The 14,601-nt window shown below is 45.4% G+C and overlaps 1 protein-coding gene across 1 annotated transcript in view; it reads left to right on the top strand.

The window, feature by feature from the left end:
- Positions 1–14,601, top strand: part of ADAMTS20 (ADAM metallopeptidase with thrombospondin type 1 motif 20) — a 1,463,844-nt gene that overhangs the window by 1,031,556 nt on the left and 417,687 nt on the right. Inside the window, exon 27 of the mRNA XM_078648053.1 lies at positions 5,440–5,601. Coding sequence (XP_078504179.1) covers positions 5,440–5,601 — 162 coding nt within the window. The remainder of the gene's footprint in view (positions 1–5,439; positions 5,602–14,601) is intronic.

Below are 14,601 nucleotides of genomic sequence, written 5' to 3' on the forward strand. Positions count from 1 at the left end.
AACACCACGCCGGCACACTGCAGAGCACCATCGGGCCGGGGGCACAAAGGGAACACAGACCATGTTACCCCAAGCGGGCGTGAGCGCCGCGACCGCAGCTGCCTTGGCACCAGGAGCAGCCCAGGATCATGAAAAACGAGCTCCGGCAGCTTCGTCTCCAAAATGGCCCCTTTCTCACCACAAATCGGGACAGGCAGCAAACAGAGGCATCAGGGAGCCCGAGCGGTGAAACGATGGTGCAATCGCAGGCAACATGCCCCTCTCTTTGAAAGGCGTAGATCGGACAGGGGTGAAACACTGAATCCAGCCGCCGCACTCCGTCGGCCGGCCCGGAGCCGGCTGCAGTGGCCGCTGTTGTCGTGGGCGATGGCAGCCACTCCAGGAGAACAAAGACCCGTCAGCGCCAGGCAGCGTCCGGGAGAAGGCGAGGACGCCCCACCGTTTCCACTGCTGGGAGCGCGAAGTGAAACACACCAGCGGAGTCGGGGTCACCTCCCGAGCCCGAATACACCACTTAGGAACAGGATCAGTACCAGGATAGGTCGCGGGACGGGAGGGAAGCGAGAGGGTCGGCGGAGCCGAAGGATCAGGCGGCCATCATGGCTGCAGGCTAGGCTCCTCCTCTCACTGTGGTAAGTTTTTAATCTGAGTTTGTGCTTCTCCAAATCAAACACTATAAAATATAATGCCTCCCGGTGTGGATGACGTGATTCCAACACCACTTGTAATCCTCATTGTTTTATGTAACGTTTTCTGTAAACTGATTTACGCACATATGGTTCTTTGTCTCTGTATAATGTGTTATGTTATGTTATGTTATTCAGTTTTTGTATAGCGTACAGCTACTCACAGGGAGTGTCCCAACGCTTTCCACCCTCAACTCATAGGAAATAACACAACACAGCTAAAAACAGACAACAAACCATGCAAAAACAGTGAGAAATTAGAAAACAGACTGGGAGTTAAAAAGCCAGGTCTTCAGGCCCCTCCTGAACTGGAGCAGATTGACAGTACTCCGAAGAGAAAAAGGAAGCAGATTCCAGAGCTGGGGGGCTCTGCAGCCAAAAGACCGCCCTCCCGCACGGGCCTTCCTCACCCGTGGAACCACCGCTTTTAAAAGAGCTTCCGAACGAAGGGAACGAGCTGGACGATAGAAAGATAGTCTCTGCTGCAGATAGCCCGCTCCTGATCCATGCAGAGCTTTATGCATCAGGGTCAAGGATTTAAACTGAATCCTCTTCCTGATGGGGAGCCAATGAAGCGCCTGGAGCAGGCCGGAAGCTCGAGCGCGCCTCCCTAAGCCAAAATGTGTGCGATGTAAAAGGCTATGTCACCCTACACTAGTATGAGTAGCACTATAAAGCAAATGAAATGTATGTGAGGGAGGCGCTATGAAGAGATGAGGGGCACTGTTGGAAATTGATAGTGAGGGAATGAGTGGGGAAGGTGACCACTGCGGAGGGAAGGGGCGCCCAAAGACAATATTGCGCCAAACGCCAGGAGCACTAAAGCCGGCCCTCGTGAAACTAAAATAACAATCAAATAAGGATAAAATACAGCCTCATTATCTGTGTGCACGTTACAGGAGCATATTAGGATGAGTGAGCTTGACAGCACCGGATCAAGTTTTTAAAAATAAAATACGAGATAATAACGTATTCAAACTTAACAGTGAAACATCTCTCAGAAAATTCATATAGAGTGGATAAGGGTCCTATGCACTTTAAGAGAAGATCATAATGATTTTCACACTTAACGAGGTGTTATGGGGTGAAGACAGACAACATATACATCGAATCTATATTCTCACTTTGCAGCACTTCTGATTGATCTGTCTCAGGGTTATCAAAGACAAACGACATTTCTTTCCCAGTGTGATGCTAATGGGCATTTTACAGCAGGCTTAACATTCTTCTGCATGCAATACAAGACCCTCATATCTAGCATATAAAACTCACATCATGGTGCTATCTGTCAAAAGAAGGGGGGTTTGAGTTCTCCAATGCACATCAATAAACCCTTTGGCAAGAACCAAAGCAAGATCCATGAACCTATCCCAGCTCTCTTAGGCCTAGGTCTCGGAAATGTCCCTAGTAAGCAGACCTCAAGGGTGTGTAAGTCCTCCATAATAAGTAAAACTTAGACGTTCTATTACTCTTCTACACAATATCTGAACAGAGATGCACAACCTCACTTTGTGAAAAATATCTACATCAGGTTAGTCACATCTAGGTAAATAAGATTCAGCCAATCCTATGGTTAAGTTCAATTGTACAGCGGACATTTAAATTATGTATAAGTGATTAAACTACAAAAAACACAGTTGATGGACAGAATGTAGAACAATGTCATACATTCATCCCAGTACAAGGATCTGGGCCTAAATCCATAGTTTTTTTGCACTCCACACCACCCTGGGTTAGACACTGGCTATATGCAAATCAGCTCTGACCCTGTGCCTCATGGGAACAGTCCAGTCCGAACTACCAAGCCATGTCTTTCCCAGACCGGAATCAAGCATCCAAGGACCGGTTTCTGGCTATCAGCCTTCATCAGCCTGGATAGCTTGACTCCAGTGGTGTGGAGAGCCTGGGACTCACGTCTGAGCATACCCAGCCCACTCGGGGTGAAAATTGCAAAAAACACAGTTGATGGACAGAATGTAGAACAATGTCATACATTCACCCCAGTACAAGGATCTGGGCCTAAATCCATCGTTTTTTTGCACTCCACACCACCCTGGGTTAGACACTGGCTATATGCAAATCAGCTCTGACCCTGTGCCTCATGGGAACAGTCCAGTCCGAACTACCAAGCCATGTCTTTCCCAGACCGGAATCAAGCATCCAAGGACCGGTTTCTGGCTATCAGCCTTCATCAGCCTGGATAGCTTGACTCCAGTGGTGTGGAGAGCCTGGGACTCACGTCTGAGCATACCCAGCCCACTCGGGGTGAAAATTGCAAAAAACACAGTTGATGGACAGAATGTAGAACAATGTCATACATTCACCCCAGTACAAGGATCTGGGCCTAAATCCATCGTTTTTTTGCACTCCACACCACCCTGGGTTAGACACTGGCTATATGCAAATCAGCTCTGACCCTGTGCCTCATGGGAACAGTCCTGTCCGAACTACCAAGCCATGTCTTTCCCAGACCGGAATCAAGCATCCAAGGACCGGTTTCTGGCTATCAGCCTTCATCAGCCTGGATAGCTTGACTCCAGTGGTGTGGAGAGCCTGGGACTCACGTCTGAGCATACCCAGCCCACTCGGGGTGAAAATTGCAAAAAACACAGTTGATGGACAGAATGTAGAACAATGTCATACATTCACCCCAGTACAAGGATCTGGGCCTAAATCCATCGTTTTTTTGCACTCCACACCACCCTGGGTTAGACACTGGCTATATGCAAATCAGCTCTGACCCTGTGCCTCATGGGAACAGTCCAGTCCGAACTACCAACTTCACCAACTCATTGGTTCCCAGATGTTTCACTTTTGGCTTCAATAGGTAAACCTCCAGCTCCCGTTGGTTATTGCATAGCCAAGTGTACCAGTTCGTAAGGAATTTTCCCCTTAACAACTTGGGTAACCACTGGCAGCTCAGACCACCATGTGCTAAAGGTAAATGCAAGGTTTTAATGTTGGTCTACTTACCGTCTAAATAAAATCCTGTAGCAATGGCTCCAACTCTCTGAATAAGCTCATCGTAACCTACAGCAGTAAATTACTAAAGTAATTGAGTAGTCTCGGCAATGCCAGCAATTCAGCCCATAACAGACTGTTGCAGTCTGATTTGCGTATGGCTGGGTCGACACTGGAATGGCATGCGGACCAAAAGAACAATAGATTTAACCTAGATCTCTTGACTGTGAGTGAATGTTTGATTTGCTCTGGATTCTGTCCATCAATTGTTCTTCTTGCATTTGTCACCCAGAGTGGGTCGAGTATGCCCAGATGTGTGTCCTGGGCTCTCTGTGCCACTGGAGGTAAGCTAGTCTGGCTGAAGAGGGATGTTACCCGGAAATCAGTCCAGGAGGCTTGTTTCTGGTCCAGGGAGAACCTGGCCTGGTGATTCGGGCTGGACTGCTCCCATGGGCAGCAGGATCAAGACTGATTTGCATATGGCTGGGTTTTGTGTGACATTGTTCAACATTCTGTCCATCAATTGTTCTTTTTGAACCAATAAGTGCCCAGATCTATCTGTCTGCTATTTTGGTTGTTACTCAGTCTTCTTCATTGGCTGTGCCTGAAGACAATTTGTTTCTAGGGTACTGTATCGAGATCCATAAAGGAGTAAAATAAATACATTTGGGATAGTTAGTGTTATGCAGCCATTGTTACTATCCACATTACTATACAGCTCTTTCCATGATATCGTGACAAATCAATCTACGGAGTGAGATTGGGGGTGAATAATATTTAGTAGTACAATGCATTCATTTGTATTACATTATATGTTGTCCTTTTGAAATAACTGTATAGAAACATATAGTTAATTATAATGTTTGAGTTCAGTTGAAAAATACCTACATACATTTCAAAAGAGAATGGAATCACTACTGTTCCTTGGTAACAGTTGAGTTTGATATCAGATTTTCTTTTGCTAGAGCACCTGAAACGTCGGTCCTCAGTAGAAATATATCTACCACATGAATAGTTAAAAGGATGACTAGCTTTCCTGATCACTGTCCCTTAAATCTTTTTTAGCCTGAAACTCCACAGTTACTAGCTGCTGGGGAGAAATGTATATATGTCTGAGACATTATTTATTGCACTGCCAGGTTTGAGTACAGGATGGTAATATAAGACATTGGTGACTTGCAATGACCTTAAAACAGGTTTTTTATCCCATATGTTTTTGGGACTCATATCTCACTTCCTTTTTACTGTATATTATGATGTATGATTTGTGGCAACATGGTAATGAAGCAAAGGCAGCAGTCTCCATTCTATTAGGGCACATATCCTTCAGCTTTCCTGATGCTTTCTGGAGTGCGTGCTGGATTGCAGGCTACACATCACATTCCTCATAACATTCCTACTTGGACTGTTCATGAAGATCCAGCTACTGCTGCCTCTTCTCAACCAGGAGAAACAGTGTCTTGGTATGGTAGCCAGCCACAGACAGCATCTAAAGTTCTGAGGAACCTCGGATATTGTATTACTCTTAGGCAGCCTGAAGCATTACGAGTGGTAGTGGGTGACTTACTTTTTACTTGCACACTGGTACACTGTAGTCCAGGAGTTATTCAATGAATTAAATATCCAGTTCGACACAAATACAATTGAGCCTTATGAAAAAAATTTAAAAACACCGTAAATATTCAGCCTATTAATTATATTCTACATTAAGTAGGTTGGTCATTTACTGTACATTTGAAATTATGACAACCGTTTGTCCAAGAATGTATTGATGAACTTTTTGTTTCACTAGTGCTCCAGTACGTGCAGTGGTGGATTCCAAAGACGTGTTGTGGTTTGTCAAGATGAGGAAGGAAGGAGCACCAATTACTGTGATGAAACATCTAAACCACCAGATTCGAGGCACTGTGATGCAGGACCCTGTCCAAGATGGAACTATGGCAGCTGGGGAGAAGTAAGATCTGCTTTTACATTAAAACGTCTTCTATAATTCAAGTTTTTTTCAATACCTTCTTGAAAGATTTGTATATAATATTAATACAGCAAACGTCTTACAAAGCAAAATTAAGTAGAAAAATCTTAATGACCAGTACTAATTAGGTAACATTTTTAAAACATGTTGTGCACCTCAATTGAATTTAAGTAGACACAATGTTCACTTTATCATGAAAACTCCCAAAGCTGATTCCCAGGATTAGTGTGACGAGCCATTTCTACGCACAATGTAAATGTACAAATACAACAATTCTGTTAGTATGGCAGGGTTTCCATATTTTCAGGCATAGTGATTTGAGGGGGTTTGTATGTATGTTTGTATAACCTGCAGAGATTAGTGAACCCGTCAAACAGTGATAAGACTTGTAGTCTGGTGCAGCTCCATTCACTGAAGATGTCATCCACGGATATTGAAACCCATTCACCTGGCAGTGTTTTTCCATGGGAGATTGGAACTCCACCAGCGGCCAAAGTCTGAGGAAAATCTGTTTAAGTGTATGCCTCAGAATGGAAGAATTATGAACAAATAAATCAAACAGGCAAACTAGTCCGGTTAACTCCTTACGTCAGATGGTCCTCAGTCATCACCCGAGTAAACCAGAACACTTCACCCAGTGGGAGAGAACTCTCTGAGGTGGATGTTGAGTTTAAAAGACAATGAACATTTCTGGCGAGTGTCAGCCACTGCCGGCAGTCATCCTGAGAAGTGTAGCACATAGAGAGCACTTGAGCCTGAGGCTTTTGGCTCAGGTAATATACAATGAGGAAGAGTGAGGGGAAAGTTATGGAGCTGCTCCCTTGCAGACCTTCAGCCATACCTTGTATTGCATGCTGTGTTGGATGGCTGGATTTCTCTGGGGTTGTTATGAGATGACTACTGCTACATCCCCTTCAGCTATGGACACAAAGAGCCTTCCTGCTTCCAAGTTCATTGCAAATGGCAAAGGCTCAATGCAGATAATTCATGAACTGTAAGAATGTTCATCTTTATGTATGCTTATCATGGAGGTCTTAGAGGAAGGTGAAACCATCTACCCATCTCACCCATGGGAAAAAAGGCTATTCTCTCTTGGAGTAATCTGCAAATCCCATAAAGTGTTAAACTGTTTAATCTCCCCAGTGCAATATTTAGAGTTGCTTCCGTTTGCGCTACATTTTGTTTTTCCCTCAAATTCTGATGCTGGAATCCTGCCTATATTTCACTTCAATCATTCTCAGCTTCCAAACTACCAATGTGTTCTCGTCAATGTAGCAGCATATTGCTAGCTTTTGTGCTACCTTTTCCTTTACCCTCAAATTTTGCTGCTGGAATCCTACCTGAATTCTAATTCAGTTTTTCATAGTTGCCAGGTTACAATTGTGTTTTCATCATTGTGCCAGTGGGTCTCAGATGGTGGCCACTGGTAACTTGTCAGCCTTAGGGTGGTCTGGCCCCAAATGTGTTGCCTACTAGCCTCCATATTTCTGCTGAAATGTGTTTTCGTTCGCTAACCAGTGCTAAAATGCTTGTGCTCTCTCTCCCCTAAACATGGTATAATTGGGTTACACCTGATTAGCATATTTAATTTACTTTTAAGCACCTTGTAGAATGGTATACCATATAACCAGGGCCTGTTAATTAAATGCTACTAGTGGGCCTGCAGCACTTATTTTTCCGCCCCACCCAAGTAGCTCCTTAAAACATGTCCCAGGTTTGCCATTGCAGCCTGAATGCAGTTGTAAACTGCCAATGCAACTTGTCAAGATTACTCCCTTGCCAAGCTTTAAACTCCCATTTAATTGCATATGTCACCCCTAAGGTAGGCTCTAGGTAGCCCATAGGACAGAGCACATTGTAATTTAAAATAAGTTGGGCGTGTACTTTTAAGTTTTACATGTCCTAATAGTGACAAACTCCTAAATTTGTGTTTCACTACAGTGAGACTAGCCTTCCCATAGGACAATATTGGGTTCACTTATTACATTTAAGAAGTGCTAACTTTTCATTGGGACCAGGTAAGGATATTATATTTGTTATCTATGAAATTGCAATGTAAAATCCTCTTTTATTGTAAAATTGTATTTTACATTACAGTTTTCAAAATGCCACTTTTTGAAAGTTGGCAATTTTCTGCCCTAAGCGATTTGGTGCATGCAGCCTCTCCTGGGTCACAGGACTGGGTGTAACTGACAGTTAGACTTTGTGAATTCCTGTCAGACAGTCGCACAATAGGGGGTTTAGATGTCTGAATGGGCCATCTGCTGGGTCAATGGAGGGTCAGAGCAGGGTACAGCCCTATTTGCAACTCAATAGGCTGTGCTCTGCCTTCACAAAGAGGTTTCCCACTTCCACTTTGTCCCTGCAGCCAGCTTGGAACCAGAGCAGAGGAGTTAAGAAATTCCAACCACTTCCAAAAGAAAGCTCTAGAAACTTCTCCCAATTGCAAAGGCTAGCAGACCCACTTTTCAGTTCACTTTCTGAACCTGCGGAAGGACTCCAGATGGACTGCTTGCTGCTGTAGGCTGCTGTGTACTGCATAAGACTACTTTGCTTCATCTGGAAGGACAGCCCTGCTTTTGGAAGCCTGCCTTGAACCCTCAGTAGCCAGCCCTGCTGTTTAAGCACTGCATCTTCAGCTGAACCCAGGACTACAAGCACTAGGTTGCTGGCCACTTGTTCAGAGGTACAGGGACATAAAAGGCTCTCACCATCTTAAACCTACACCTGGACCCAGCCTGAGTGAGTTTTGGAAACCACCCACCTCCCCTCCGTAGTGTCCCACAAGTCCTGGACCCTTGGTTGTGGAGCTAAAGGTGCCCAGATAGCCAAAATTCAAAACATGGTACTTAAAAATTGTTTGGCCAAAAGCTGGTCAGAGAAGACTGGGACCAACAGCTCGTCGATCTCCCAAGGTTCATCGCTGTTGGCCTTACTTTGCGGCTCATCTTTCTACGGTCTATTCAGCAGCAAACCTTGCTCAGCTATCCTTCACCAAAGGGTTATCCAAGCTTCTCTAACTGTCTTAAGCTACAGCCTCCTGCCTTGTCCCGCTGGAGATTTTCGACTTCTAAAAAGTGAACAAGTCAAATGTAGAAATCTTTAACATGACTTCATCCAGCGGCAACCCGAATATGAAGCTCTCTCCTCGGACACTGCCTGGAGCCTTGTCCTGTTGAACTATACCTTCTCAGAACTTTTTCATTAAAATTGCTTCTATGTCCGAAGGTAAGCGCTGGTTATGCCCAATCCACATCTTGCATCCGACCCACGCTTCATCAGGATTGATCATATTTTTCGCCCGGTCTCGTGCGACCAGATTTCAGGGGTCGGCGCTTTGTTCCTCTAGACACTAGTTTTTAATAAAAACTTTAAAAAATCATAACTCCTGTTCTACTGATTGGATTTTCATTATTATGGTGCCAAATAATGTATTAATAATTCAGAACTCTACAGGGGGGTCATCTGCGAACCCTTGCGAGAGGAGGATCTGGATGTCTCCGACGATGAAGGGGAAGGGGGCTAAACCTGGGTAGGAGGGGGGAGTGAAGTGTAGGCCTGGGCTGCAGCAGAGGGTGGCCTCATAAAGTGTAGACTGGTGAGCCAAGGAGGTAGGGACGGGCGGGGTGGGTGGAGGCATACGCGCGCTGTATAGGGCTGTCAGATTCCCGTACATCAGAGAGGCACGATAAACTTGAAATGCATTGATTCATGTCAGACCACAATGTCATTCCTAACTGTTCTTGTTACGAGTTTGTTATTTTTCACAAAAAGGAACAAAAGAAAAAAAAAAAACTCCATCAAAACCTCAATTCCTGCATTGAATAATTGCTTAAACGGCACTTTTATTGTTTCAGTACGCTCCGTCACAAATTCCTTGTCACTGTGGTATTGCTATCCTTTTTGCTGAAAGTCTGTGTACACAACGATCCATGGATAGCGGCCGGCCCGCAGGGTTGTAGGCATTCCGCTGTGTACTATGCAAAGTGCAATAAAGGTTTTGGAAAAAAAAAAATAATAATTCAGAACTCTGGTTCTACTGATTGAATTTTGTTGTCTTGGTGTCAAATAATTGACAAAAATTTAATAAATTGGTGTGTGATTTTTATGGCATTGTGTTTTCCCTTTATTGCTGTTTGTGTGCTGCATAAATACTTTGTACATTGACTCTAAGTTAAGGTTGACTACTTTTTGTACCAAGATACCCTGGGTTAAGCACATGTCAAATTGAAAAAAAGAAGAAGCCTTTCAGCCAAATTATTATATTTTTCTAAATACAACACATTACATTTCAGAAGAACACAAACAAAGGATGAGAGCACTTTTTCCAAGATTACAGAATTTGATCATATATCAAATATGGAAGTCAGTATTTCAGTTCAGTTCACAATTTTGTGACTGAATGTTCTTTCCATCAAAGCGACCCTGCCAAAGAATCCTCAGTGCTAAACCATAGCCTTCCAAGCTCATTGTGAAATATTTGGTAAATTCATAGTGTTGGCTCTATGGGGTACATCATGTTTGTGTTATATGGTTTTATGTGAATATTCAAGTCAAGTAAAGTACAAATCAATTCCAAAATGCCAAATTTTCTAACTTTCTTAAATAATGACTGCATGCCCTAGAAACAAACATTCCTTAAGGGGTGCCCCAGTGCAGCACTTCCCGGCAATCCTAAATTACAACTTTCCAACCTTTTTTTAAATGCTTGTGGAACTTTTATCTTCCAGTGGTGTAGAAAAGGTGCCACAAGTTCTAATGGAAGTTTGGACAATCAGGAGCGTAGCTTTGGGGGGTGAATGGGGAGTGGAGGTGGGGGAAGGGGTGTTTGGGTGTTTACCTCCTAATTATTTTTTTTATTAATAAATCATTTTTATTTGCATTTAACAAGTTACCAATCCTGCCATGCCATACATTAAGGTTTAATTACAAAGCATTACATCATTATTCGAACATCAGTCAAGCACATGTATTCTTCACTTATGGTAGCTTCAGCTAGTCGAGGTGTCACAAGAGTAGGAGGCTGTGTGCATGCAGAGCGACTGGGATGTAGTGCAAGGATCATGGCTTGGCAGTGGGCGGGACATCACAGGAAGCATGAACTGGGAAGCAGGAAAGAAAGGGCTGAGCAGGGTGGGAGGATGGCAGTGAGCAGGTAAATAGTCGCTTTACTTAGGACTAAGAGACGGCGTGGCAGGTCTGCGCTTTGTTGGCGGTAGGGAGTTCTGACACAGTTGTAGGAGTATCTGGTATTAACATCGGTGTGGCCAGTGGGGTCCCACTGACAAATACGTGAGGGAGTGCCGTCCATGTTCCCTGTGTGGGGTTGGGGGAACCGAGAGATATGCCTTCTTCTTCACCCAGTTGTCGAGAGGGCAAGATGAGACCAGCCTGGAGATAGTGTTATATCGGTACCCTAATATAGGTCTAGGGAACATCGTACACATTCCCTACATCAGCTCCCGTCATTTTATATGAACAACACTTATAAGGACATAACTCCAAATAAGGAAAGACTGCCTTGTATGGACATAATGCCTTATAAGGTCTGCAGCCTTTCATGGTCTAAACCTTTCACCTAGTTCATGACGAGGGTGGGTTCTGCCCGAACGATGCTGCTAAGACATCATCCTTAGCACATATGAATAATTAATGAGTACACTCTCTTGGAGGTACACCTCACCTCTCCCATTGCCGCACAAGGTTTAATCCCCAAACGTCATCCTCAAACTGAACAATGGGTAACACACGTGTAGGAAGGTGGATATCTGACTATGGTTGCCCCCCACTTTTTTGCCTGGTGTTTTGCTAGTTTTTGACTTAGTTGGCCTGGGATCCTGCTATTCAGGACCCCAGGCTTCCGGCTCTCTCTGTTAAAATGGATTCCATGTACCTTAGGTACATATCTAATTGGATACTGGGTCACCTTATCAGTCCCTGTACAGTGTACCTTAGGTACCCAGGGCATAGGTGCAACCAGGGCCTACCATGGGCTGAAGCATGTATTATGCCACCCCTGGCTGGCCATCTAAATCTGACACAACTGGCTGCATGACAGCTGGGGCAAGGTGGTGTAAACACCCTTTACTATAGATATAGTATACCTATATCTAACCCTAAAATGGACACATATATTCCTATCAGTCACTCCTATGGAAGGCCTTATCAATCCTGAAGGCAGAGTGCTTGGAATTATGTGAGATGGTGCTCTGGCATGAGCTGAGCCCGTTTGCAGCTTGCGGAACCAAGTCCTAATAGCTGTTCCATGATAACGCTATACCATATACTCGTAAGTGCATTATCAACCTCGCGGTTAAATGCTAACTCTGGTATAACATTATCAAAACATGTCGAGTAAGGTGTCATATGATTTGGAATACTACCCCCTCGCCAATTCTGGCGACGGGGGTAGCATTCCACCCTTCTAGAGGGACACGACATGTATGTAACTGTGAACCCCGGTTAAAGTTAACTCGAGCCTCAGCATCACAAAATGGATGCTGCCACCACAGACACAAGTCTGACCTCCTGCTGCTGGGAGTCCTTCCAGCGAGGATGGCTTGGACAAAGGGTTTCCTGCCTTGGGAGGTGCTAGCACCACCCCAGACAGGATTTTGTGTATTGAGGTAGGGAGGCCTGAAAGGAATGAGACATGCCTGGGGCACACAAGGTGCCCTGTGCATACACCGGTTCAAACCAGTTGCTGGGGCATCCCTGCCCCAGCTCTGGCGGGAAACCGGACAAAGGATAGGGGGTGTAGCCACCCCCCTTCCTGGTCCCACCCAGGGGAGGGACCTAGTCAGTAGTGCAGCCCCCATTAGGAGAATAAAGGTAGGAGCTGGTCCCATTCCAAATTAGATTATCCTGAACTATTCAACAAGAAGAAACTCTGGCCTTCGACGTTCTGCTCCACAGAAGACTGAAGAATCTCCCTTGTGGACAAGGAATGTCCACCCTGCAACTGCAGGCACCATCAAGCGTCCAGCGGCTTGACTTTGTCGTCTTCCCTCGAGGATCCAGACTTCAGAGCCCGACGAGACCCGGATTCCCAGACCTCTCCGACCTTTACCTACATCTGCAGCAAAGCTGAGACCCGTGGGTGCGACGAGACACGTGGGACCGGCCATCTTGAACGAACCTGCACTTCGCTTCCAGCACGACTCCCGAGGTAAACTCGACCAAGTGCTTTGGGGACTGAGAAGCCCCAACCCCCAGCAGCCCCTGCATCGAAGATCAGCCCTCCAGCATCCACGAGATCTGCGTGGGGCCCTTCTGCCTTGTTGCTGCTTGACGCGTTGTCTGGTCCCTTGCCGGCTGGCTAGTGGCCTCCTAGACGATGAACCTTTGAATCTTTGCTGCTGGTCTGGTTGCTTCAGACTGGCCCTTGCTCCCTTCCAAAAGAGGGGCACCCCGGACTCTCCTAGTCCGCACCAGACGTCTTTTCCCTTCACCGCGTTGGTTGCCTTTGCCAAGGCCTGATGAGTCCAATCCCGGATCCGACACCGCCGACAGCGAGAGCCTACGTGGGACAGCTCTTGCCTCCATCCTGGTCGTCGAAGACGCCTCCTGGTCCACGTGGCTGCAGAGTCAAGCGTCCACTCTTCACCTGATCGCGACAACGACATCTGGTTCCTTCCTGGTTCCACTCCAGTCACTGGCTAGTGACTGGGAACATTGTCCCCTCTGCTTTCAGGTCTCCTTCTTCAACAATCCACCCTTGGATTGCACCGGACATCTTCCTCCTGGTCGCCTGCAGCATCTTTTCTTTCAGGCTCCATTGACTTCAACGCGAGAACCCAACGCACTTTGACAGTTATGCACCCGCGGCCCGTGGGTGAGCATTTCGGTACTCAAGGGTAGTTTAACTGTCCTAGTGTCCAGTTCCACAGTCGTTTTAGTCCTACCTAGTCAGGATTGTCCGTACTCACCTTTTTCTTGAACTGTACTGTCCATAGACGTTGTTACGCATCTCGTGTGTGAGTTCACACTCTGCACACGCGTTCCGTGGGCCTCCTATTACTTACCTGAAGTTAGTGTAGCGTGGTCCCATCGATCCTACAGCCTCTGGACAGCTCCATTCCTTTTATCGACTCTCACATTCCACTTACTTAGTATATGGTTTGTCGTGCCCTTAGGGCACCATTGTAATTTTGTGCAACTTGTAGTATTTTTCGTAAGAGATTGTCATGTGCTTAGCCCTCTGACCTCATAAAGAGTTCAGAGGTGTTGTTATTAATAAATATACTGTTTATTTTCATAACAACCTGTGTTGTGTCCTTTCATCTGGTATTCAAGGGGTTATATTGTGGTAAAACAGCTGGCTTCACATGCCAAAAGAGTTTAGCCTAAGACTGCTTTGTCCATGCTACCATTAGGATAGCTGGTCTATAAGGTTGACTTACAACCAATCACCATAAGGGTTGTTTGGACTGATACAAGGTGATCCCTAGAACTAGTGAGCATCATGTATCAGGCCAACTTCTCACAACACGTACATAGACTGTATAAATACAGCACCTCTTGCTATCAGGAAGCAGGAGGGACCCGAGACTTCAAGGCCGAAACACTGACCAGAGATGCTGCGGCTCCAGCATGACATCGCTCTAGCTGAGAGTGGTCTGACGATCCCTTGCGAGGTGTCCAACTCAAGACCAGGACGGAGTCCTACACTCTCACTATTCAGGTATCAGGGTTGGACTAAATCCTAGCGGTATTCTTGGCTCTTAGGTTCTAGGCTATTAGGCTCCATAGCTCTTTCGGACCTACTCACATGCTCGGTACACTTCGGTACGACTAGACAGGCACGTTAGGAGTACGCACTTTATTTTATACATGCATTCTGTATACATGTATAGGTTCATGACCATTGCAAGACTACTGTACAATAAATTCTTATTGTAAACACGTTCAACTGTTTCTTCTCAGTATCTCTCTGAGAGTAAAAACAAGCAAGTACGAGTGACTGGGTGAAAAGCAATATAT

Source organism: Lissotriton helveticus, chromosome 1_1, assembly GCF_964261635.1.
Source record: "Lissotriton helveticus chromosome 1_1, aLisHel1.1, whole genome shotgun sequence".
In the NCBI taxonomy this organism is placed as follows: domain Eukaryota; kingdom Metazoa; phylum Chordata; class Amphibia; order Caudata; family Salamandridae; genus Lissotriton; species Lissotriton helveticus.